The sequence below is a fragment of the Podarcis pityusensis genome (assembly GCF_964106645.2).
Source record: "Podarcis pityusensis genome assembly, chromosome: 3".
NCBI classification, from domain to species: Eukaryota; Metazoa; Chordata; class Lepidosauria; order Squamata; family Lacertidae; genus Podarcis; species Podarcis pityusensis.
Genome location: NC_138026.1, coordinates 108,821,271 through 108,845,754, shown reverse-complemented (window position 1 = coordinate 108,845,754; position 24,484 = coordinate 108,821,271). Strand labels below are relative to the sequence as shown.

Below are 24,484 nucleotides of genomic sequence, written 5' to 3'. Positions count from 1 at the left end.
TAGCCTTGGAATGCAGGATAGTTTCCTCTCTCTCTCTCTCTCTCTCTCTCTCTCTCTCTCTCTCTCTCTCTCTCTCTCTCTTTAATGCTGCATTTTAATTCTTGCAAATTGCTTGCCAATTTAATACCGGCAACATCTAAACAGTAAGTAATTGCTTATGATAATGAGTGCAAACTAATTTACTGGAATATGTTAGTATTCACAATGCACTTTTAAACTGTCGGCTGTTCCAAAAATACGGCGCTCTGGTTTAACGGCGGCTTTCCTTATTGGGGGGGGGGGGATAGTATTGCTCCTACAAATGCTGACTTTCCTTCTCCACAACCCTTCAGAATAGCCAGCTTCCAACTTTAGAACTATCACCCCACCCCCCAAGTGAGCCCATGTGAATGTGAGACCTCTCCATTTTCTGACGAAGGAGAATTGAGCAGCGACATCAACCTCAACAACAGCAATCACAAAAGCAGTTTAAATAATTCAGCTTAATTACTGATTGATGTTTCGGAGATAAACATTTATGCCATGATAGCGTGCTGTTGTTCCCATATGGACTGTAAAGATTAATTTAAACAAATTTTAAAGCTAAGCAGTGTAGTCATTTATGGATTTCCGAGCAATGCCTCTCTCCCTTTTTTTTTTTGCAATGGCCTTCATTCTGGAAGTGATTATATCTCCACTGCGTCAGTCAACCGACTGTGGGTTGCTGCTGTTCCGTTTTATCTTATTAAAACAAAGAGAGAGTTGAACAGATAAAAAGCTACTTGAGATTTCATGGCTTGCAGCCATGATTTGAATCTGTATACCAAATAGCCTGCACCAGAATCATTCTGTCTTGGTTTGGAATCCATCTGTTTCCTTGTAACCCATATACTGAACGAAGAGACATTTGTCCTTCCTCACCACTAGAGCAAGCAATCTGCAAGGACTTTCCACTAAATCAATTGTTTCAAACATACATAGGGCCATATTCTGCATTGGGGAGATTTTGGGGGCTCCACATACCAGTGGTGGGTGTGTTCATACGCACAACAATCCCCACCCTCCATCCAGGCAAGGAGAGGTAAAGCCGTTAGAGACAGGACTGGAGGGAGAAGCCATTGGAGGGCGGCAATGGTACCCCAAGCCTGAAGGTCTCCACCCCTCCTCTAATCTCATTGGCTCTTGGATACCACTTAGGGATGAGTATAAGGTGCCATCCCCACAAGAGGACTAATGAAATTTCAGCAGTTGAGCATCAGAACTTGTATATCTCAGAAACAGCCAGACATGGAGGGGCAGAAGTTTGCAAAGCCATTACAGTGGTACCTCGGGTTACATACACTTCATTTTACATACACTTCAGGTTACAGACTCCGCTAACCCAGAAATAGTACCTTGGGTTAAGAACTTTGCTTCAGGATGAGAACAGAAATCGTGCAGTGGCGGCGCAGCGGCAACGGGAGGCCCCATTAGCTAAAGTGGTGCTTCAGGTTAAGAACAGTTTCAGGTTAAGAACGGACCTCCAGAACGAATGAAGTTCTTCACCCGAGGTACCACTGTATGTGACTTCAAAAAGAGGAGGAAATGGCGTCTACTATACATGTGTGTGAATACCATCCTAGTCTTCCAGTCTGCACTTATTTTATTTTATGAGATTCTTACACTATTTTACCTTCCTTCCAAATTCCAGTAGATGTTTTGCTTGAGGAAGCGCATCCAAACTTCCATTGAATTTCATATTAGGCAAACTTCATTGAGGATGGAAGCCCCCTTCATGTTCTAATGGTGACATCCATTGGATGGGGCTGTGCCATTAGCTGTGCCACAGTCAGCTACAACACTGTCCCTTTTGCCATGACATCTATGTGTTGGCAAGAGACACCTCGCAAGATCTCGCAAGATATAGTCACCAATGTTGGCGCTGCTTCTCCACTGGCAGGGTGCCACCTCAGGGGCTTCCACACCTGAGGCTTAACCTCATCTAATGGGTGGGCCAGGCCTGCAGTCATGGCTCCCCATAAAGAATTCTGGGAGCTGTAGTTAGGGGTGGCAAGAGTTTTTAGGAAACCCCTGTTTTCCTCCCAGAGGTACACTTCCCAGAGTACCCTGGGAAGAGAGATTGATGGTTAAACCACTCTGAGAACTGAGAGGAATAGCGGTCTCCTTAGCAATTCTCAGCACTCTTAAGGAACTACATCTCCCAGAAGTCTTTTGGGGGAGCCATGACACTTTAAAGTGGCATAATAGTGCTTTAAACATGGTGTGAATGTGGCCTCAATTGTACTTTTTTATATGCACACTTAAGTGTGTGGTTTTTTTTGGGGGGGGGGGTCCACACTTTAACTACATAGCTGTTTTAAGTGTGGAATAATGCAATGTATGAAGTGGGCCTTAGGTGACAGAAATCTATTCCCACCCACTTTTTAGAAGGCAGATTGCAGGCTCAGGAGGGGGTCTGGAATAGGACTGCATTGCGGGGCAGCGAGGAGCAGATTTCCGTGCCAGAGTCTTGATCAGGTGGCCACGAACTGGCCATGTTTGAAGAATAATCTTGGACGCCAGGGCATGCTGCTTAACAAACGTCGCACATAGTTTGCCCCCAATAAGCGGCGGGGGGGGGGGGGAGCTGCTGTCAGTCAGAAAGTATATGATACCTGGTTTATGTAAGCCAAACAAACTGACTAAATGTAGGGCAGATACTTCATTGTTCATTATAATGAGGTCTGTGATAGGCCTGGCGTAGTCTGGTTTTATTCTGTGTCATGTCACAGGTAAAAAACGAAAACAAAAAAACAAAAACAGCATGCTGGGCTGATGGATAAAATGTAGAGTATATATCAATTTTACTGTGGATAAAAACAACAACAAGAGTGTACTCATTTCAGTGAACACTATTATGGGCTTCAGCGAGGAGGCCGGTCCATGCTCAGTAATTACCGGGACTATGAAAAACAAATAGTTCAAAGCATAATACACTCATTTGTCACTTCTGATCTCCTTCCTTGGACTCCGGCAGTTAGCTTGTCACTCAAAAAGAGCGGGATAAATCTTTTCCAAAGCAGAATGATAGCAATTACCATAATGACACAGCATGTCACTTTTTTGCATGTGCCAAGCTAGAATTTGGAGAGAGGGTGGAGGGAAGAAGGAGAGGAATCAGTGATCTGATATAACAGAAGGGGAGGAGGGGGGTGGGGAAGCTGGCGGCTTCTCCGTTCCGTTCCGCGGTTTAACGGGCCCACTGCCGGCAAGTTCCAAATGTCACCAAATCTGTTTTTCTTCTGATGGCCCATCGTTCGCCCTATGGGATTATTTTGCAATGGTGAGCTTGCCGTTTTCAGACAGGGTTCCCTGTGAGGTTGGGCTAGGAAGCTTATCTATGGGTTTCTCCATAACAAGGGGCTCATCCAAACTACGTTTGTCTCATGATCTCTAGGCACAAGTCTGAGAGCCAGTGTGGTGTAGTGGTTAAGAGCAGTAGACTCGTAATCTGGTGAACCGGGTTCGCTTCTCCGCTCCTCCACATGCAGCTGCTGGGTGACCTTGGGCTAGTCACACTTCTTCGAAGTCTCTCAGCGGCACTCACCTCACAGAGTGTTTGTTGTGGGGGAGGAAGAGAAAGGAGAATGTTAGTAGTGATAAAGCGGGATATCAATTCCAAACTACCCCTCCTCCTCCTCCTCCTCCTCCTCCTCCTCCTCTTCTTCTTCTTCTTCTTCTTCTTCTTCTTCTTCTTCTTTTGTCCCACTGCTTCCCCCCAAGGAAACCCAGTGTTTACTGCTGAATCAGAACAAACATCAGTCGAGTTTTCTGTAGATTGACTTTTTTCCAATTCAGCAAATAAATCATGGGCTTTCCTGCAGAAATCTCTTGGACCTGTTCCTAGGAATCAGGGGACAAACTGAAAAAATGATGGCTCAAAGGGAAATGTGGAAGAGCCCAAGATCAATAATGCAGAACAAGCTCCCTGAGAAGGCGGCTTCCTTGGCACTTCTGATCTGCTGTGCTCAGAGCCTTCTCATGGAACTTCCCAGAGGCATCTGGTTGGTCTCTGTGAAAACAGGATGCCGGACTAGATGGGTCTATGGCCTGATCCAGGAGGCTCTTCTGATGTTTTTATCCTCCCTTGCAGTGCTCTGTATACTTGTGGGTGCAAACTCTAAGGGTATTCACTCATTGCATTCCTCAAGTATACAGCCTGCATGCCTGTGTGCAGAAATGCTGTACAGTTGTGCACTTATTCACATCCAGCGTTCAATGTGTGCAGAGGCTGTGTGCTTGCATATACAAATAGGGGATGCCGGACGTCACTATGAACACCTCTTACAATGGCAATGGAGCCTACCTGAGAGATGCTGAAACTGAGTTCAGGTCCTGCTTGTATGTATGTATTTGTAATGTGTGAACAAACCTCATGTTTATGCTGGGCACTGGAGTAAAGGTAAAGGGACCCCTGACCTTTAGGTCTAGTCGTGGCCGACTCTGGGGCTGTGGCGCTCATCTCGCTTTATTGGCCGAGGGAGCCAGTGTACAGCTTCCGGGTCATGTGGTCAGCATGACTAAGCTGCTTCTGGCGAACCAGAGCAGCGCACGGAAATGCCGTTTACCTTCCTGCCAGAGCGGTACCTATTTATCTACTTGCACTCTGACGTGCTTTCGAACTGCTAGGTTGGCAGGAGCAGGGACCGAGCAACAGGAGCTCTCCCCGTCGGGGATTCGAACCGCCAACCTTCTGATCAGCAAGTCCTAAGCCGCTTCTGGCGAACCAGAGCAGCGCACAGAAATGCTGTTTACCTTCCCGCTGGAGTGGTACCTATTTATCTACTTGCACTTTGATGTGCTTTTGAACTGCTAGGTTGGCAGGATCAGGGACCAAGCAACGGGAGCTCACCCCATCACGGGGATTCAAACCGCCGACCTCCTGATCGGCAAGTCCTAGGCTCTGTGGTTTAACCCACAGCGCCACCCACGTCCCTTGGGCACTGGAGTGCTCCAATATTAACAGAGTGTGTTCCCTAAAAATGTCCCAGAATCCTCTACAACTTGCAGCAGCTCCTCAGCAAGTTGAAACATAGAAAGCCGTCTTATACTGAGCCAGACCATTGGTCCATCTCACTCAGGATTATTATGCCGACTTGCATAATAAGGTCTTAGGCAGAGCTCTCTTGCAGCCCTACCTAGAGATACCAGGGATTGAACCTGGAATCTTCTGCATCCAAAGCAAACGCTGGACCACTGAACTTCTTTAAAGAGGGATAAGATTCTTTCAAAAGTTCAAAAACCATGACCAGAAGTTTATGCTCCAATCTGCCCCCTTCTTTGGTAAAAGGCAACAACAACTGCTTGGTGTCGTTCTTAGGAAAAAACTTCCACATCTTTCAGACCCTCTTCAATGTCTCTAGAATGCTGATTTGGCCATTCAGCATCCCTGATTTCCCAGCCCATGAATTTTCAGTGGGGAATTTATTCGCGATGCTGATGAGGAAACTTTAGCGTCGTGAATTTAAAGGCTCTGTTTCCTCAGTTATTGCTCTGCAAATCAAATGAATTGTGAATGGCTGAGCAGGGCTCTACCAGAGTGCTTATTTAGGGTAGGTGATATAATCCTACCTGACAGCAATTAAAAGAATTCAGCGGCTTGTCCTGACAACTAATGGAGCTGGCGAAGCAAGTGCCTGTGTCTGTGTGTGGGGGGATAATATTGGCTCTTGTCATCCTTCTGAATGGTGGACATTGTGTTCTTGATGAGGAGTTGTTGTTATTGTTGTTGCTATTGTTGTTGTTGTTGTTAGCACAAGTCTGAAGGAAAAACAGTGTGTGTGTGTGTGTGTGTTTCCAGCACTATAAGTATCTGTTTCTCTTGACCCATCAAAGCAAGTCACACATTTTGAGCACTCTTGCTCTGTTCAGGGTTTCTTTAGCAAAGTCATTTCATTTCTTCAGCTGCTTTGATCAAAGCTACAAAGATACTGCCTACTTCCTCCTCCCCTCGTCCTTTCCATTGTATCTCCTGCAAACACTCCATTCACAGCTTACTAAGAACACAGATCTCAAATGGGCCGGTTGTGGGTTCTCTGCTCTATATTCCCTATCTCTCTTGGACTTTGTCTGAAAGTTGTCATGTTTGTGTTTAACAGATAGTCTTTGCTTTGGTTTATGTATGCGCTGGAATGTATGTACCACACTCTTATACGTGTCTACTTGGAAGTTAATAGGGATGGGGAGAAATTCAATCCAGTTTCCATTTAAAGGTGAATCTACCCAATTCTGACTTTCTGAAAACCATTCAAAATCACACTTCTCTGAATTTTGCAATGCAGTTCGTCAGTCAAGGAAGGTGTAAAAAAATGCACAGACTAGGAAGAGACACTTAAGGAGACAAAGGGGCTGCTTTAAACAATGACAAGGGTTTGAGTAAAGCATGAGTAGAGTGACACAGAGGGGGGAACAATGGTTTTAAATAGCAGCAGAGATTTGAGTGCAAATGAGTGCAAAGTGGGGCTGCAGAATATAAAAGCGGCTTCGGAAATCGGGTTTAGAAGGTGAAAAGTGAGCTTATTAGAAATGGGGATGGGGAGTTGAAGCTCTAGCGGGTTAATGTGGGAGAACTAAACTTAAGGTTGGAAAACTGACAAAACTAACAATTATATATTTTGGAGCATGCCCTACTGAGTTTGATGGAGCTTACTCCCGAGCAAGTGAGTGAAGTCAGCTTCAAAGTCTTATCTTTGAACATATGAATGTAAAGAATGAGTACCCTAAAACTTTGGCAACTATCTTAGCGACCGTCTGGGTGAACCAGACCTACCTTTGTAGGCTGCTAGACACAATTTTAAACACACACACACACACACAACATCTTAGGTGTTGTTGTTGTTGTTTAGTCGTTTAGTCGTGTCCGACTCTTTGTGACCCCATGGACCAGAGCAGGCCAGGCACTCCTGTCTTCCTGTACATCTTAACGGTAAAGGTAAAGGGACCCCCGACCATTAGGTCCAGTCGTGACTGACTCTGGGGTTGCGACGCTCATCTCGCTTTATTGGCCGAGGGAGCCGGCGTACAGCTTCCGGGTCATGTGGCCAGCATGACTAAGCCGCTTCTGGCGAACCAGAGCAGCGCACGGAAAAGCAGTTTACCTTCCCACCAGAGCAGTACCTATTTATCTACTTGCACTCTGACATGCTTTCGAACTGCTAGGTTGGCAGGAGCAGGGACCGAGCAACAGGAGCTCTCCCCGTCGGGGATTCGAACCGCCAACCTTCTGATCAGCAAGTCCTAGGCTCTGTGGTTTAACCCACAGTGCCATCCACGTCCTTCCCTGTACATCTAAGGTGTACTCCAAACAAATATGTGTAAATTGGCTCAAATGGCTATGATGAGCTGGCCTAAAGGTTGCATGATCAGTTGGGAGCAGGGAGTGCTACTTCTCAACTTCCACTTTGTTTTGCTAGAAAAGCTTGAATGTTCCTTGAAGTAGCAGTTGTTTGGCTTGCAAAACACCCCAGTTTTGCCAGGTGTTTCTGTGGAGCTTCTACACTCCCCGAAGTGGGACTGCCTAGCCATTTCAAGTAGACTATTAACAGATGGTGGAGTCACTTGTTTGCTATCAGACTTGGTAAGATCCGAACTGGGTTCCTGGCACCGCATTCTGCTGCTTGCCCCTTCGGCTGTGCCGGCCAGCCCCTTAACTGTACTCCTTCAGCATCTGGTGCAATTAATAAGTCATGAGGAACGAATCAGTAGGCATTGCAAGTGTTTCTGGTCCCTGGTGTGTAACACTCATTTATATTAATAGGCAATTCAGTCAATATGCAAGCAGAGTCCCTAAATTTCCAAGGCGAGAATGAAATTAGGCGGTTGCTAATGCAATATTTCAATTTCACTTGTGAAAAGCACATATACGTATTTGTGTCCACACGTGTGTGTGTGTGTGTGTGTTCACAAACACACACATGGAGAGAGAGAGAGAGAGAGAGAGAGAGAGAGAGAGAGAGAATAATGTAGTTTTTGCCAAAGAAAAATTACCACATCTTCAATAAACTTATCCTTAACTGACAGTACGGTGGGGAGAATGTAGGAGGGATGAAATCTTCCCTTATTTATAGATGTTTGACTTTTAATTTCCATCTGATGCCTTGGCAAGCATTCAAAGAAAGACACATTTTTCCTTGTTGCCGTTAATAGAATTATAAATGGAGTGGACTTTTTTTTTTTTATGTTGGCTCCCACATGGCATTTTCCTGCAGTCTTCGGATTTGGGTAGAAGATAATTACATCATTTCTCCCGTATATATAACAAGGCTATAGAAGGAAGGGTGCTACTTGGTTTGGGATTTTGTACAGAAACAAGCCACCAAGGAAAGCCATGCTATCAGAATAAATTGTCCAAAGGAATTGTATCGATCCAGGCAAGAATAGTGTGGCTACTGGATCATTCCTATGCAGAATTACTCAGAAGTAGGGTTTGGGGAAGAAATTTGATTCACTTCTTATGTTAAGGCAAATCTGTCAAACTTGCATTTTCTGAAATAATATGAGAGATGAAACTCAGCCACCATTCAAAATTCTCGCTTTTCTGAATCTTTGTGCCGCAGCTCTCCAAGCATACCGTATTTACAAATATATATATAATAGCTGAAAGTGTATATAATAATGACCACGCTAGTGAAAATAACATACAAAACCCCTTGTTCTTAGGAAACATTGTTTTTTGGGGGGAAATGTTGATATTAGTTAAAACCTCATACATACATGCGTTTATTAGGAGAATTGTGACTAAAATTCCGAATTTCCATGAGGACCTTTTTTAAAAAAAATAAATAAATACAAATTTGCTACAGAAATGTGGAGAACTGAATTTGAGATTGGAAAAATGAGGAACTGATCAGGGCTCAGTAAACCCTGAAAGCAGAGACAGACTCCAGTGGATTAAGTGAATTAGACCAATAGGTGTCCAATAGTCAAGAAGGTGGTTCTTGCAAATGCTGTAGAGGGAAGTGAGGGGCAGATGGGGCTCGACAACCTGGGAAGGTAGCCCTTCTAGGAGAAGGAAAACTCTTATCCTAAACCTCCGCTGCCTTGCAGGATATCTTCGGAAGAAGAACAGGCTAAGGATTAAGCCCTACCCATATCTGGAGTGGAATCTCTAAGGCATGTTCCACCACGCTGACCACTCCTGCTGTGGAAACAAGACAGGACAATTCCTGGATTGTGGGGGCTGAACCAGATGACGCTCAGGGTCCCTTCCAACTCTATGATTCTATGACTTATGAGAGAAATTGTTATGGACTAGAACAGACTTATCCATCCTGAGTTTCGGGGTGATGGTTTTTAGCACAGGTGGAGCATTTTTTAGACATTCATGTGCTTTTGGCATACAGTGCTGTCAGCTGGGTTGAGTATGTGTGGATTGGGCCCAGGAGAAGAGAGTGTGCTGGGCCCGGGGGTAACCCGAGCAACACCGTCCAGGTCCGGTCCCAAATCCAAGGGTTCTGGGAGGAGTCAGTCCAAGAGGGCCAAGGCAGGATACGAGGCAGGAAACCAGGCAGGGTCAGGCACAGGGTTTTAGGCAGGTTCTAGCAAACAGCAACATCGCTCCCACAACCTGGGGCAGAGTCCAACAGCCTTTTATCTTTGTCAGGGTAATGGCTGGTCCTGATCCCCTGGTGACTCACCTCCCTGTTTCGCCTGAAGACGAGCACTCCTCCTGTGAGTTCTCAGGTCTCTCCTCTCAGACCTTAGTCTCTGCAGCTCAGGAGATGTCAGTGGGTTACTAGACCCAGAGGCCGCCTCAGCCTCTGCTGACCCAACTGGTAGTGGAGCAGCTGAAGGCAATGAGGTAATCCCTGCATCTGGAGCCAGGGCAGGCTCAGGCCCCTGACTCAGCCCAGCTGGTGCTTGTTGCAGGGGAACCTGTGCAGACAGGGGCTCTTCAGAATCAGGCCCCAGACTTGGTTCAGATGATGCCTGAGGCAAAGGATCCAGTGCAGACTGAGTCTCCTCTGGTTCTGAGTCCGAGCCTGAGTCCCAGGCCATCACAGAGAGCAGGTAGAGACAGTGGCATAGAGGTAGCAGGGCCACTGGAATAAGGGGGTCACTGGTGGCATTTTTTACTGAAAATTCCCCAAACCCTGGAGCTAGCATTAATCAGAATACCAGCCTTAGGATGCTGGTATCCCTTCTCAAAGAATACACGGCATCTGAAAGGTTGCTTTGAGAATAGGATATGATGGTTAAGGGCAGCAAGTTAGGGATTATGGGCTTGTTAACAGTCCTTGCAACTCTGTGATACAGTTCAGCTTTGCTTCAGTAGCTATGCAGGTGGGTGGAGTTTTGCCATTGGTTTCAGTGATTATACTTTTGGAAGGAAATTTGGACTAAGATGTGGGTACACACAAACACACCCACACACCATTGTGGCTCTGCAGATCTGAAATTGATAGCAAGCCCAGCGCTTTATTAGAACAATTGTTTTGGTTCTTCGTCTGCTTTAATAGTTAATGGGGAGAGTTGGACATTAAACTACTGTTTGGTCCCTGAGTAATGAATTTTGCATTATTATATTTGCCTTTCCTGAAATACAAACACTAAGGAGCCTCTTCTCAAATGGCTTATAGCCCATTTTTGCATAACTAACATGGGAAGCTGAAAGAACAGTGGCTTTGTGGATTAGACAAAGGCAGGTCTAGTGTTCATCAACGCAGATTAATTAGACCGTTTTCTGAATCTCAGCTGGTGTTCGGGCCACGGGAGGGGTGGGCAAGGAGTCAAAAAGAGCATAGCTAAAGTGAAGCTCCTTTGAAAGAAAGGGGGCAGGAGGGAAGGAGAATTTTAATTCTATATCAGATTGCTCTTCAGGCATCTCCTTTATACCAAGCTATTCCTCTAACCCATAGATAGTGTTGCTTTCCAGGACAGACTGATCACAGCAGTCCATGCATGCCTGGGTAACCTCTGGATTGTAACTCTTGATTTGGGACTGCCCTTGTGTCTAGTCTGCATGCATTGGCCAGGCTGCTTGCAGGAGCAGGCTATTGGCAACATGTCTCTCCATCGCCAAAAGAGCTGTATTAGTTACAAGTTTGCAAGCAGGGCAGGATCAAAGTTATTCTGCTAATTCACAAAGCCCTAAACAACTTTGGCCCTAAATATCTTATCCCTGATTCCTTATGCCCTGCTTCAATCACTGAGGTCTTCTGATGGGCCACTTTTGATGGTCCCTATGTCAGTATCTTCAGCTCACAGGCAGAGGTACCTGGCCTCCCCCGAGGCAATTGAGCGAGATACTGTGTGTTTACCGTCCGTCTGCGACCCCAGCAGGCTAGGTAAACAAACCCGGCGATTCTTCTCATTAGTCGTGAGAAGAACACACCCTCTGCTTCTCTCTGCTTCTCTCCCTCCCTGCATTCTCCCCAGGGAGGGGAAATGAGACAGACAGGAGTCCTTTCTACATGTTTTATTCCTGTCACTCAACAGTACATAGAAATGCGTCTGCACCCTTCAGTCTCCATCAGAAGAGTCACAACTCCTCCCCTGTACTTCCAGCACAGGTCATATGACACACTGAGCTAACATCCGGTGCTCAGTACAGAGAATAGGCTCCACCTTTTCTCCAACAGTACATCTGCAAACCTGTTTTGCATTCCAGCCATCTGGAGCTGGCTTTTGCCTTGGTGCTTTTTCCTGACATCCTCCCCCAAAAGCATCAATTGGCAAAACATGATCCAGAGAAGAGAACAAACAGTTGTTATACATATAACAGTCCCCTGTTGTTTCAGTTCCACCCTTGGAACTCCCCACCACTGGTTTCACCAGTGTACCTCTCTGGTTGTCTGGCTTCCAAGGAATGAGTGCCTCTGCATTACCTTGGCTAGCTACTCTCTGTTGTGTCTTTGTCTCTGACTTAGACACTGCTTCAACCTGCTTTGAGTTGTTAACAATAGCAACACATGCAACAGCTAAGTTAGCAAACTCTTTTGAGTACCTCTTTGGTGGTACACCCTTTGTAACTCTCTCAGACCTGCGTATGAGGTTCTGATCCTCTGTGCTCACTGGTTCAACCTTTGGACTCTGTTGAGAACCAGTAGCAATCAGTGGTTCTTCCTTCATCTGTGAAGGTCTATCCATTGTGTGAGATTTTCTCTCAATGACTGTTACAACTGAACTCTTTGAGCTATCACTGTCATCGTCAGTACCACTGTAATCTGTGACATCAGAAAAATCATCATCATCATCTGAATCGTTTCCTGTGGGAAATGTCTGTACTATCTGCTCTTGCTTTGGAGCACTCTCTAGGAACTTTGTGAGAATCACCTGACCAGATTCAGACAAAATTACTCTGTAGAGACCCTTTTCATAACCCACAAAAATGCCTCTGGCATTCTTTACTCCACCTGGAGCTTCTGTTCTCACATGAGACCCGAAAACCTTAAAATAGGCAACAGAAGGTTTTCTATTGAACAGCTTCTCAAAAGGAGAACATCCCAACTCTGTTGAGACCTTTCTCAACCATACATGAAGATAGGACGCTAGCGATTCGGCCCAATATTCATGTGGCAAATGTGAACTCAGCAATTGCGCATTCATCCCCTTTTGCAATTCTTTGTTCACTCTTACACAGACCCCCCTGTTCCACGCTTCTTGCGAAACTGCAACTTTGTGGTCTGTCCCTTTTCCATCCAGGAACTTCTGAAACTTCTGTAACAGAAAAACTCGCTTGTCATCTGTGAAAAGACAATCAATGTTAGCATCATGCATATTTTTAACCTTGTCATAAAACTCCTGAAACTTTTCTAAAGTTTCTTGCGGTTTCTCCATCATATAAACCCAAGAATAATTAGTGAAACAATCCACACACAAAAGGTAATATTTTGCACTGCCTCTAGATGGTTCTAGAGGACCAATCACATCAGCATACACCCGCTGAAATGCTCTGTCGACCTTCTTGGTCTTGGTCACCTTCCTGGTGCTCACACTGGTCACACCTGCAAGAGAGATTTCGTTAGAAACAGAAGAATTACATTTCATGTAGTCACTTTGATCAAAAGTCAACAAATACAGTCCATCTTTCTCTTTGGCAGTAAGAAACAGTTCTCCATCTTTGTAGATCTTGCAGCTTTTAGCATCATAGGACAGTTTCAGTCCTTTCTTTGCAATCTGCGACACACTCAGCAGATTAAATCTCAGTTCTGGAACCAGGTAAACATCACTTATAGTCAAGTTCAGACTCTCAAGATACACAGTCCCAATTCCAGTCGCTTCCAACTCCTGACCGTTGGGCTGTTTCACAGTGAAGCTTTGCTTCCTCAACGTCGAAAATAGTCCTCTGTGCGGGCACATATGAACCGTTGAGCCCGTGTCAATTATGAACGAGTTCCCAACATCTGGCGTGGTTCCTTTCGCCATCATAGCCTTTGCAGGTTTCACCTGGCACTTGGAACGGCTTTTGCCTGACGCCTCAGGCTTCGTAGAGCTGCTCTTTGCTCCTCTTGACTGGCGCGGCTTCTTACAGTTTCGCTGTAGATGCCCAGTCTGTCCACAATTGTAGCATCGGACAGCACTCAATGCTATTCCATGCTTCCCAGTAGCATCAGCAATGGGGGAATTAGAACTCTGTTCTTCCCTCCCCCTGTCAGCAACACCCATTGCACCTTGTTCAGGAACACCAACAGTTCCAACAGCCACAGTTCCTGCACTCTCCCCTCTGGGGTCAAAGCTCTCCTCAGCTTTCGTTGAGCTCTTAGGAACTTGGCCAGCATCATTTTGGCTCACCCCTTCTGGGGTAGTTATCCATCCAGACCCTGATGAATAACTGTCTCTGGTCAGGGGAGATGAGTTAGGCAAGTCTCCCCCCTTCTTGGCATCCATTTTGAATCCAAGCCTCCAGCTCACACTGTCAAACAAACTGTAAAATCCAACAGTTGTTTTTTCCTTTCTCACGCAGGCAAAACTGCAAGTTGTTTACGCCCTTTTGCACCTGGCAGCTAAACTCTGGCTGCCATGGAAAGTCGCTTCCAAGGGCACTTGAACTTTTAGCCAAAACACTCTCTGGTTTTGTTTCGCTTTCCCAGGCTGACTCTCTCAGTCCAGCCCCTTTGCCAGTAACTTTCCAACTTTCCGTTACTTAGCAACAATGCATTTCAATAGGACATCTTATCTTAACCACAAGAATTTGTGGAATGCAGGCCTCTTCTCCCGGAGCTGTATTTTTCCAAAACGCAGCTCCTTGAACCAGTGAATTAATCAGACTGCGTTCACACTTTTAGCCCGAAATGCAGCATACCTTGAACTTTGTTGCTCTGGAAAACACCTCTTCTTTCCACCAGCTGTCTGTTGAGCCTCTGGCTTCTTTCAGACGCTTGCCTTCTCCCTTGGAGCAGAGGAGGACAATCCACCAGCCTCTCATGCAGATGTCCGATGAATTGCAACCATCCGAAGGCTGCCATATGTCAGTATCTTCAGCTCACAGGCAGAGGTACCTGGCCTCCCCCGAGGCAATTGAGCGAGATACTGTGTGTTTACCGTCCGTCTGCGACCCCGGCAGGCTAGGTAAACAAACCCGGCGATTCTTCTCATTAGTCGTGAGAAGAACACACCCTCTGCTTCTCTCTGCTTCTCTCCCTCCCTGCATTCTCCCCAGGGAGGGGAAATGAGACAGACAGGAGTCCTTTCTACATGTTTTATTCCTGTCACTCAACAGTACATAGAAATGCATCTGCACCCTTCAGTCTCCATCAGAAGAGTCACAACTCCTCCCCTGTACTTCCAGCACAGGTCATATGACACACTGAGCTAACATCCGGTGCTCAGTACAGAGAATAGGCTCCACCTTTTCTCCAACAGTACATCTGCAAACCTGTTTTGCATTCCAGCCATCTGGAGCTGGCTTTTGCCTTGGTGCTTTTTCCTGACACCCATGTGCCCCCGAACTCTGGGAACTGTAGCTCTGTTAGGGGGATAGGGGTCTCCTAACAACCCTCAGCCCCCTGTGAACAACCTTCACAAACTACAGCCCCCTGCAATTATTTTGGGGGAAGCCATGGACGCAGGTGGTGCTGTGGGTTAAACCACAGAGCCTAGGACTTTCTGATCAGAAGGTTGGCGGTTCGAATCCCCACGACGGGTTGAGCTCCTGTTGCTCGGTCCCTGCTCCTGCCAACCTAGCAGTTCAAAAGCACATCAAAGTGTAAGTAGATAAATAGATACCGCTCTGGCGGGAAAGTAAACGGTGTTTCTGTGTGCTGCTTTGGTTCGCCAGAAGTGGCTTAGTCATGCTGGGCACATGACCTAGAAGCTGTACACCAGCTCCCTCAGCCAATAAAGCGAGATGAGCGCCGCAACCCCAGAGTCGGCCACGACTGGACCTAATGGTCAGGGGTCCCTTTACCTTTACCTATGACTGTTTAAAGCAGCATCATAGCACTTTACACATATGGAGCGAGTGTGGCTGGAGTGCCCAGCAAGAAGGAAGGTGAAGAGGAAAGATTTTGCAACACAGAGATCTGGAGCAAATCTTGTTCCCTGCCTTTGAATGCAGTTGTCATCTCCATCATGATGAAACAGATTCAGAGGCTGCCCCACCCTGGCCTGATTTGGAAGGTGATTTTGACCACATAAAATTGTCCATTACATGTGAATGCATCCTTAGGTGCCTGGGGGGTTTATCAAGCACCCTCCTTGTCCTTGGAGTTTAAAAGAGGCTGACAGGTTTGCTTGCAAAGGATGCGCACTGGCAATTTGCCATCCAGAGGCAGGTCAAGAGATTTGTGGTGCAGTCAAACCGGATTATTGATGTCACATTTGTTACACTTCTTTCCCCTAGAGTTTTAAAAGGAAAAGGCATGAGGGGGGGGGGGAGAGAGAGACAGGGAATGAATGAATACCAACACAGCTACTAAATAGATGATAAGAAGCTGCCTGGTTGCAAAATCAATTAGCTGCATTTGGTAATGCTATGCGTAGAGCGACACCCAAAATGGAGGCGAGGAACTTGTAGCTCATTTATTGTGACACTTCAGACAAAGAGCTCATGGCAATTGGGAGGCAGTGGAGAGGCTTAACCACATGACAGCCCATATTTGTATCTCCAGACTGTTTCACCCACTGTCCTCGAGTGACTCGTCTGGACCATAAATAAATAAATAAAATAGTGGTGGCTGAGAGTAGGCTAACATGACATTCCTTAAGCAGCAGCTAGCATTTTTGTGTGATACAAGTTGGAGCCATGCTGTTTGACGCTGCAATATATAGCCTCGCCCACTAACAGGAGTGCTCCTGTTCAACGTTCCTGGCAGCCAACCCTTCCTTGCTCTGGGATACCTTCTCCAGACTGGTGTCTTCCAGGACTACAATTATCATCAACCTCAGCCAGCAATACTCAGGGAGGATGGAAACTGTAGGCCTACATCATCTGGACGGCATGAGTTTGGCTCCCCTTGATCTAGGGCTCACATTTTGGGAGTGGGGAGAAGAGGGGTTTCCCACTTTGTTTTGAAGTTTTTAAATATATATATTTTTATACCCACAAACTTTGAGGTCCCCTTGAGCATTCTGAAGACCCCTGAGCCCCACTTTTTTGCTACAGTACTATAGTTTGCTGCTGCTAGGAGAGTTAGGATGGAGATTCTAAAGACCACACCCACCTGCTTTGGTCATTGTGTATGTTTTTTGTTTTTAAAAGACACTACTGCTGCTACTACTAATAATAATGCCCTTTAAAGAATCAGAATATTTTCAGTACCCATGACCTCTGCAGCCTGACAACTCCCTGGGCCCCTGGGTGCCTGAGCACCCACAAAATTCCCCATGAAAGGGCCAGGCACCCACAAGTTTTGGTGCCAGGGCCATGCATAGCACCCATGGCCCCGGGCACCCACAGTCGCGGGGCCAAGTTGGCCCTCCTGAGCCTTTTCATGTGTATTCAAAATTTCTTGATTTTTAAAAAAGTTTATGAATGTTAAACTTGGCTTTCCGATTCAAAAGATACAGCAGAGAGAAGGATGGATGGACGGACAGGTTGATAGTTTGTACATGCCAGTCTAAGTCTGTTGGAAGCACTCTGCTAGAAACCACAGGCTTGGATAGGGCTTTTTTATTGAGTCCTGTTTGTAGGCTTCCCATAGGCATCTGTGAGAACTGGGTTGGTGGACCAGATGGTATGATGCAACAGGCCCTTATTATGTTTCTATCTCAGGGCTGGAGTGCATCCTTTTGTCTTGAAGGATCTCAGGAAACAGACTTGGGATCGAGGAAGATATTTGAGGTCCAGTTCATAAGTAGACAATGCTGGAATCATGGTTCCACTGACTGTGGCAGCAGGACTTGGTAGCCGACAGTCGTTTCTGCTAGCCAGCTGTGATATCCAATCCCAACATGGTAGTGCATCTGCATTCGTTCATTCATTCATTGCATCCATTAGTTGGTGCATAAGCAGGCTTGCCTGGGCAATGCACAATTAGAACAATTTATAATCGCAAGTCTGATAGATCCAGCAGCACAACTGTAAAGCAAGACAAGTAATTAAAAAGCGGAAATGATAATAATTTCAGGCATAATAAGGCAACCAAGCACACAGTAACACCAGCCATTTGTCATTATTCCCATTTGTCAAACAAAATACCAGTTAAATCAGTAATAACTCAGCCTCCGGTTAATGAGCACTGGACAGTCTTCTGGCATGTGTGTTTTAATTTTAATGTGCGATTCACTTCAAAACTTTTGATGATCTTTAAAACTGGTTTCTCCAAAAAGTTGCTTCTTCTTCTTCTAAAAAAACCACATATATTTTACAACATTTAAGTTTCCTAGTAGAAATAAATAAATAAATAAAATAAATGAGGCCAATAAGATTTTAAAAATAAAATAAAATAAATCCTACCTAAAATATCCTGTTGAAAACATGAAGTATGATAAAAGCAGGAGTCTTGCACCACCTTAAAGATTAAGGCTGCAACCCTAATAGTATGTACTCATAAATAAATCCTAATGAATTCACAGGGGCCTACTCCCAGCTGGGCTGGTGGCGTTAGGATGCAGCAAAGTTACCTCTCTGCTGGTCCTGGTGGGTAAAGTGAGCACAGCTGATGCCGGGGGGGGGGGCATGCAGAGACTCAACCTCCAGCCAAAGCTTGTAGTAATCTACAGCTGATCATCCTCCCACCTGCAGTAGCCAGTGGGAAGTCCCCAAAATGGGACTTTTCAGGCAGTATGCTGGAGGCTTTGAATCAGTGGGATCCAAAGACCTGTCTGCCACCCCACCCCACCCTGGCTGTGCCTGCAGTAAAGATGGATGAGAAATCACCTCACCACATTCCACCTTGACCAGCAAGAGTCAGCAAGGCTTCAAAAGCTATGCCAACTTCACTGCTCCAATCGACCCTGCTGGGAGTGCCCTCGCTGCTTTGTTTGGTTTTTGGTTGGTTTAATATGGGTAGAATGGGTTTTCATAGGCTAGGTTTTGCTTCTCAGATACAATTTTCCAAGTATGGTCACTGAAACTCTAGCCATGTTTTTTTTAAAACAAAACAAAACCAACCATCCAAAAACTTGTGAACAAACCAGACTATGGAGATGGAGATCTTTCATTCCCACTCAACAGAATCTTGAGGTTTAAACCCAGCAGCCTGCTTAATGCAACTGCAAAGAGATGCTATTTTGCTCTTAAAGACACAAGACAAGCCATCTGCATCAGGCCAATAGTCCAGAATCCTGTTCTCGTGGTGGCCAACCAGATGCCTGTGGGAAACCAGCAAAAAGGAATCAATCACAAGAGTGCTTTGACTTCCTGTGCTTTCTGGCACCTGGCATTCAGAAGCATTGCAGCCCCCAGCTGTGGAGGCACAGTCTAGCCACCATAGTCAGTAGTCATCAATAGCCCTCTCCTCTGTAAATATGTTGAATCCTTTTTAAAAGCTATCCAAGTTGGTAGGCATCACCAATGAGTTATGTAGCTTCACCATGCATTGCTTGAGATTGTTGCTGTTGTTGTTGTTGCTGATGGGTAAAGGGCTCCCAACAGAGATGTGTGGTGAGAAAATCCTTGTTCTGGGAAGAAGATGCAGACCACCTGAAGATGCAATCCATTTGACCTGGATTGTTGGCTGGGTTTGTTAGCTCATTCATAAACCCCAAAAAGGTTTTATTTAGTGATGTGAAACCCAATGAATACACAGGGAAGGTCTCTGTTCAGAAGTCACATCTCCATAACAACAACAACAAAAGCTTGTTAACTGTGCAGTGTCTTCCACAAATCAGTGGCATCTTTCATAGGTTTTTTGCAATAATAATAATAATAATAATAATAATAATAATAATAATAATATTTATACCCCGCCCATCTGGCTGGATTTCCCCAGCCACTCTGGGCGGCTTCCAACAAAGTATTAAAATACAGTGGTCTGATAAACATTAAAAGCTTCCCTAAAAAGGGCTGCCTTCAGATGTCTTCTAAAAGTCTAGCTGTTCTTCTCTTTGACATCTGGTGGGAGGGCGTTCCACAGGGTGGGTGCCACTACCGAGAAGGCCCTCTGCCTGGTTCCCTGTAACTTGGCTTCTCGCAGTGAGGGAACCGCCAGAAGGCCCTCGGCGCTGGACCTCAGTGTCCTGGCGGAATGATAGGGGTGGAGATGCTTCTTCAGGTATACTGGACCGAGGCCGTTTAGGGCTTTAAAGGTCAGCACCAACACTTTGAACAGAGTGGTTGCAATCACAGGACTATAGAAGCAAGTTGTTGTTCCATTCATTATTTTGTCCACTGCAAACTGGTCAACCCCATAAAACCATTGTCTGTATTTATATATTGCAAGTTGCATTTTAGAATAGGGGAAAATCTCTCTTTCTGCATCCTCCCCCAATGCTCTCCATGTAGTTGCTGTTGCCTAAACAAGACACAGGCCTTGGCAACAACTTGGGACCCACGAAGCTTATATTAGCCTACCAGCCGTAGAAAATGGACCAAGGGCAGCTTAAAAAGAAATCCTCCTTTTGCTTTGGAGAGCAAATACCTAGCTCAGTAGTGGAGCACGTACTTTCATGCAGGAAATCCCAGCTTCAGTCCCTGTTGAAGCTGTCGGAAGGATCAGGTGATTGGCAACAGACTCTGCCAGGGAAGCACTACCATCCTGAGTCAACACAGTTGGATTAGACAGGCAAAAAGGCAGACCTGGTAGAAAGCAGCTAGCTATTGGGTTCCAGGAAACTATGTGGCCACAATACATGGTTAGGGTTATTTTTGACATAGTGAACACCATAGCAAGAGCTAATGTAGTGTGTTGGACAAGGACCTGGGAAACCAGAATTCAAATCCCCACTCAGCCATAAAGCTCACTGGGTGACCTTGGGCCAGTCACTGCCTCTCAGCCTAACCTACCTCACAACGTTGTTGTTTTTTTTGGGGGGGGGGTTAAAGGAGGAGGGAGAGAACCCTGTGGGCCACCTTGAGCTACTTGGAGGAAAAAGCAGAACATAAATGCAGTAAACAGACAAACAAATGTCACATGGGCCCGGGGTTGTGATGTCTTCTTGGGCTGTGGCTCAGTGGCAGATTATCTGCTTTGTATGCAGAAAGTTCCCAGGTCCAATGCTCAGCATCTTCAGAGTAACAACATTTGCATGGCATCATATTGGCTATCCCTTACTTAAAGGCTTGGATCACCCAAGCATGGTGGACCATGGCTCAGTGCAGTGATGGCTTGGACATGTATCCCATCATCATTAAATGCCGCTGACAGAACAGGAACTCACAACATTTTTATTTATTTTTTAAATGGGTTTCAGTGGAGTAATTTCACACATTCAGTTGATAAACACCAAAGGCTGAGTCGCACATGCAAATTTACTGCATTAAGTGGTGGGTTAAATGACTGGGTGAGCCATTGCAGATCAAATTATTATATGTTACAGATTTAATGTATTTCACAGAAACAGAAAACATGTAAACACACATGCACAATAAACAAAATGGCCTGTGAGCTTCAAATCAGAGAGGAAAATTGTGACCCTCCAGATGTTTTTGAGCTACAGCTGTCTTCATCCCTGACAGTTGACCATGCTAGGAGGAGCTGATGGGAGTTGGAGTCCCAATGTCTGGAAGGCCAGTGGTTCCTCAGGAGCTAGGAGTATGTCTTTGTGTGTTGAGCAGTTAAGGTTACAATCCTAACCACACTTAACTTGAGGGTAAGCCCCTGTCGAACTCAGTAGGACTTGCTGCTGATGAGACATGGTTAAGATTGTGTTGTATGTCTAAGGTGAGACCATCCCTGACAGGACAACAAAGGAGACCAAGATTTGAGGGTGTTTGTCAGAGAGTCAGTGTTCCAAGACTATAATTCCTGAAATATTTCTTAAACCTAATTTTCTTACAGAACATACATTAAAGAAAGAAAAGTTTAAGTCCAAAACACCTACCTAATATTTTTTCTTTCTCTCTCTTACAGCGGGAACGACATACATATTTAGCAAAGGGGGTGGACAGATCACGTATACGTGGCCTCCCAATGATCGGCCCAGCACGCGAGCAGATAGACTGGCGATAGGGTTCAGCACAGTTCAGAAAGAAGCCGTCTTGGTGCGAGTGGATAGCTCTACTGGGCTCGGAGATTATCTAGAGCTACACATCGTAAGTACCATCAGCAAAATGCAATGTTGCTATTTATCTGTGTGTTTCGATTCCAGCTTCTGCTATGGCTAGTACAATGCTATCCTTTCCTGAAATTGATTTCCTGCCATTGAGTAATGTTCTTTGGGTTGTTTCTTTTCTTTTCTTTTTTCCAAATGCGGTTAAGTGATTTATACATTTCAATCCAATTTTTGGAAGAGATTTTGGCATTGAGAGACTAATCCTATTGGTTAAGAGCAAAATGAAGGATTTAAAACCATTTTAGCCCCGCTGACTTCAGTGGGATTTAACAAGGCTGCAGACTGGGTTCTGAATCACTTTGGAAAAACCGGGGCTTCCCTTTTGGCTACTGCAGTGATTTTTGACACCTGAATAACTTGACGAGTTATATACTTGGTTGTGAGGATGGAGCTGTAATTAAGATTCAGGCCTGCTTAGAATATTCCAGTCACTTGGTGCATATGTATTTTTTTTCTTAATGAAAGCCTCACAGCTTTTGACAGGCGGGATCCTCCTTCCAAATCCAATCTGAAAAATAATGTAAAGTAACTGGATTCATTTCCCTGAACTCTTAAATGCCAAAGACTGCCCTGAGGTTGCAAGTGTTTCCATGCATGTGTGATGCATCCTAGACAACATTAAGAGGAACTAAAGCTCTGATCTGTGGTGAACATATCACATCCACACTAAAAAGGGATTTATTATTGCCTCACTGTGGAAGGGGGCTGTACCAGCAGATCTGAAGGAGGCGGTAGCATGTGCCTTCATTAAGAGGACATTCCTGGTCCACGAAGTGTTCCACAACTGTTTCCCAGTCGCTAATATTCAACTTGGGGCCAACCTGCCTGGGAAGGTCATTGGATGGAATTTCAATGTAGCTTCAGGCTTGATTTGGGGACTGAAATTGCCCTGGTTGATGACCTGTGCTGGGAGAGGGTCAAGTGGGCTCTAGATTTGGCAACTTTTGATACTTTTCTCCACTTCTGGACCACTGCTGGGAGATGGGGGGCACTGCCTTGCTGCAGTTTTGCTCCTGTATCCAAAGGCATTGAGTGACTGTTGTTTGGCCCCCGTGGGAATTACCCCATGGTTTTCTGTACAGCTCAGTCTTGTCACCTTTGCTGTTTAACATCTATATGAAGCCACTGGGAGTTGTCATCAGGAGATCTGAGTAGAGATTCCATCCATATGCTGATGGCCACCAGCTGTATCGCTGTGTAGCATCAGTACCAGGTGAGGCGGTGCAGGTACTGAATCATTGTCTGGATGTGATAATGGGCTAGATGTTGGCCACTGAACTGAAGCTGAATCCAGACAAGATGGAGGTTCTCTAGGTGACTGGTTTGCATATATGGGAGCAGACAAAATTACCTCTTTGGACTGGGGAGGAGTCACATTTCCCTTGAATGAGCAGGCACGTGGGTGTCATAAGTTGTCGATCTCAGTGGCTATGGATACCTATGCCTGGCTTCAGAGGGTGTGCCAACTCTAGCCATTTCTGTATGGCCATTTCTGGACAGGGGTAGCCTAATGATGGTCAGCCATGTTCTTGCTGTTGTAATGCATTCTGCTGTTAGTGCATAATACAGTCTGAGTCCAGTCCAAAATAGATCTGTGGGGGGAAACCATCCATAATCCAGGATGCGTATCATCCATTTTGAGAGGTAACCATCATCATTGTTATCAATGATAGTAACATATTGCAGTTCAATTTATATGAACGTCAGGGGAGGATATATTAGTCCCAGCAGATTTGCAAAGGAATCTGTCAGAGGAATGGTAATGATCGCATTTGGCCGGGTGCATTGTTAATCCTGATGAGAGCCGACTGATCTCGCCATTACTGTGCAGTGATAAATTTTGAGCAGAAAACACAGTTGTCACCCTGAAAAGTCTAGCTGGGCAATTTCAAGTTGCCTTAGAGCAAATAAGTAGCAATCACCGTGGAAAGTGTCTGGATTTTTATGGCATCATAAATAAATGATCAGTTGAGATAAACTTAACTAGGGCAGCCGGGGATTTTAGCAGTTTAGATTAATCTCAACTTTGTTAATATATTAAGTCTGAGTTTGATTTAACAACCTTGCTACTTCGTTTGCCGAGGATGGAATAGTTCCTCTTGCAAGAAATTACTTATTGATCTATTAGCAATTTACACTTTTACCCTCGCAAAAAACGTTCTATGGTGATTATTCCCAAATTGCATTGTGCCATCCTGGTGAATTATGCGATTTCCTCTATTGCATGCAACACTTCCCCAACCTCCCAAGCTTCTCCACATCACATTCATGCCAGCCTATTTTGCCTGCAATTACGCTGACCAGCTGATATAATGCAGCAACCTTAGGGGCAGCTAAAACAGCATGGCAGGACTCGGTTCTAAATTTGGTGTTGTGCTCAGGTCCTGTTTGCAGGCTTCCCATGGGTCGTCTGTCGTCTGAAATAAATAGGCTGCTGACCTGATCTAGCAGATGCCCTTCTTAATGTTGCATGGACAATCTAGGGTGGTAGAAAGGTGGAGATTTTCCCTTTGGAATCTGTGGTTTGAATTGCCATGTGAAGTTGCACCATCTTGAGAAGATAGGAAGGGCATAACAACCTGCTTACACATTTCTTCAGAGTAAAATATCTGCATCTGAAGATGCCTTTATAGAGGTAAAGGGCCGTAACTCTGTAGTAGAACACAAGATCTGCATGTAGAAGATTTCAGTTAAAACCCCTGGCATCTCCAGGCAGGTCTGAGAAAGACACCTGGGAGACTATCAGTGGTTCTCAATCTGTAGGTCTCCAGATGTTGTTGGACTACAACTCCCATCATTCCTAGCCAGCATGACCGGTGGTCAGGGATGATGGGAGTTGTAGTCCAACAACATCTGGGGACCCACGGGTTGA

At 45.4% G+C, this 24,484-nt stretch overlaps 1 protein-coding gene across 33 annotated transcripts in view; it reads left to right on the top strand.

Annotated features, from left to right (window-relative positions):
* The window catches only part of NRXN1 (neurexin 1), a 1,569,693-nt gene that overhangs the window by 1,292,812 nt on the left and 252,397 nt on the right, over positions 1 to 24,484 (top strand). For all 33 annotated transcript variants that reach the window (XM_081000811.1, XM_081000828.1, XM_081000824.1 and 30 more), the window contains one exon: positions 21,411 to 21,592. In XM_081000811.1, the coding sequence (XP_080856937.1) occupies positions 21,411 to 21,592 (182 nt within the window). The remainder of the gene's footprint in view (positions 1 to 21,410; positions 21,593 to 24,484) is intronic.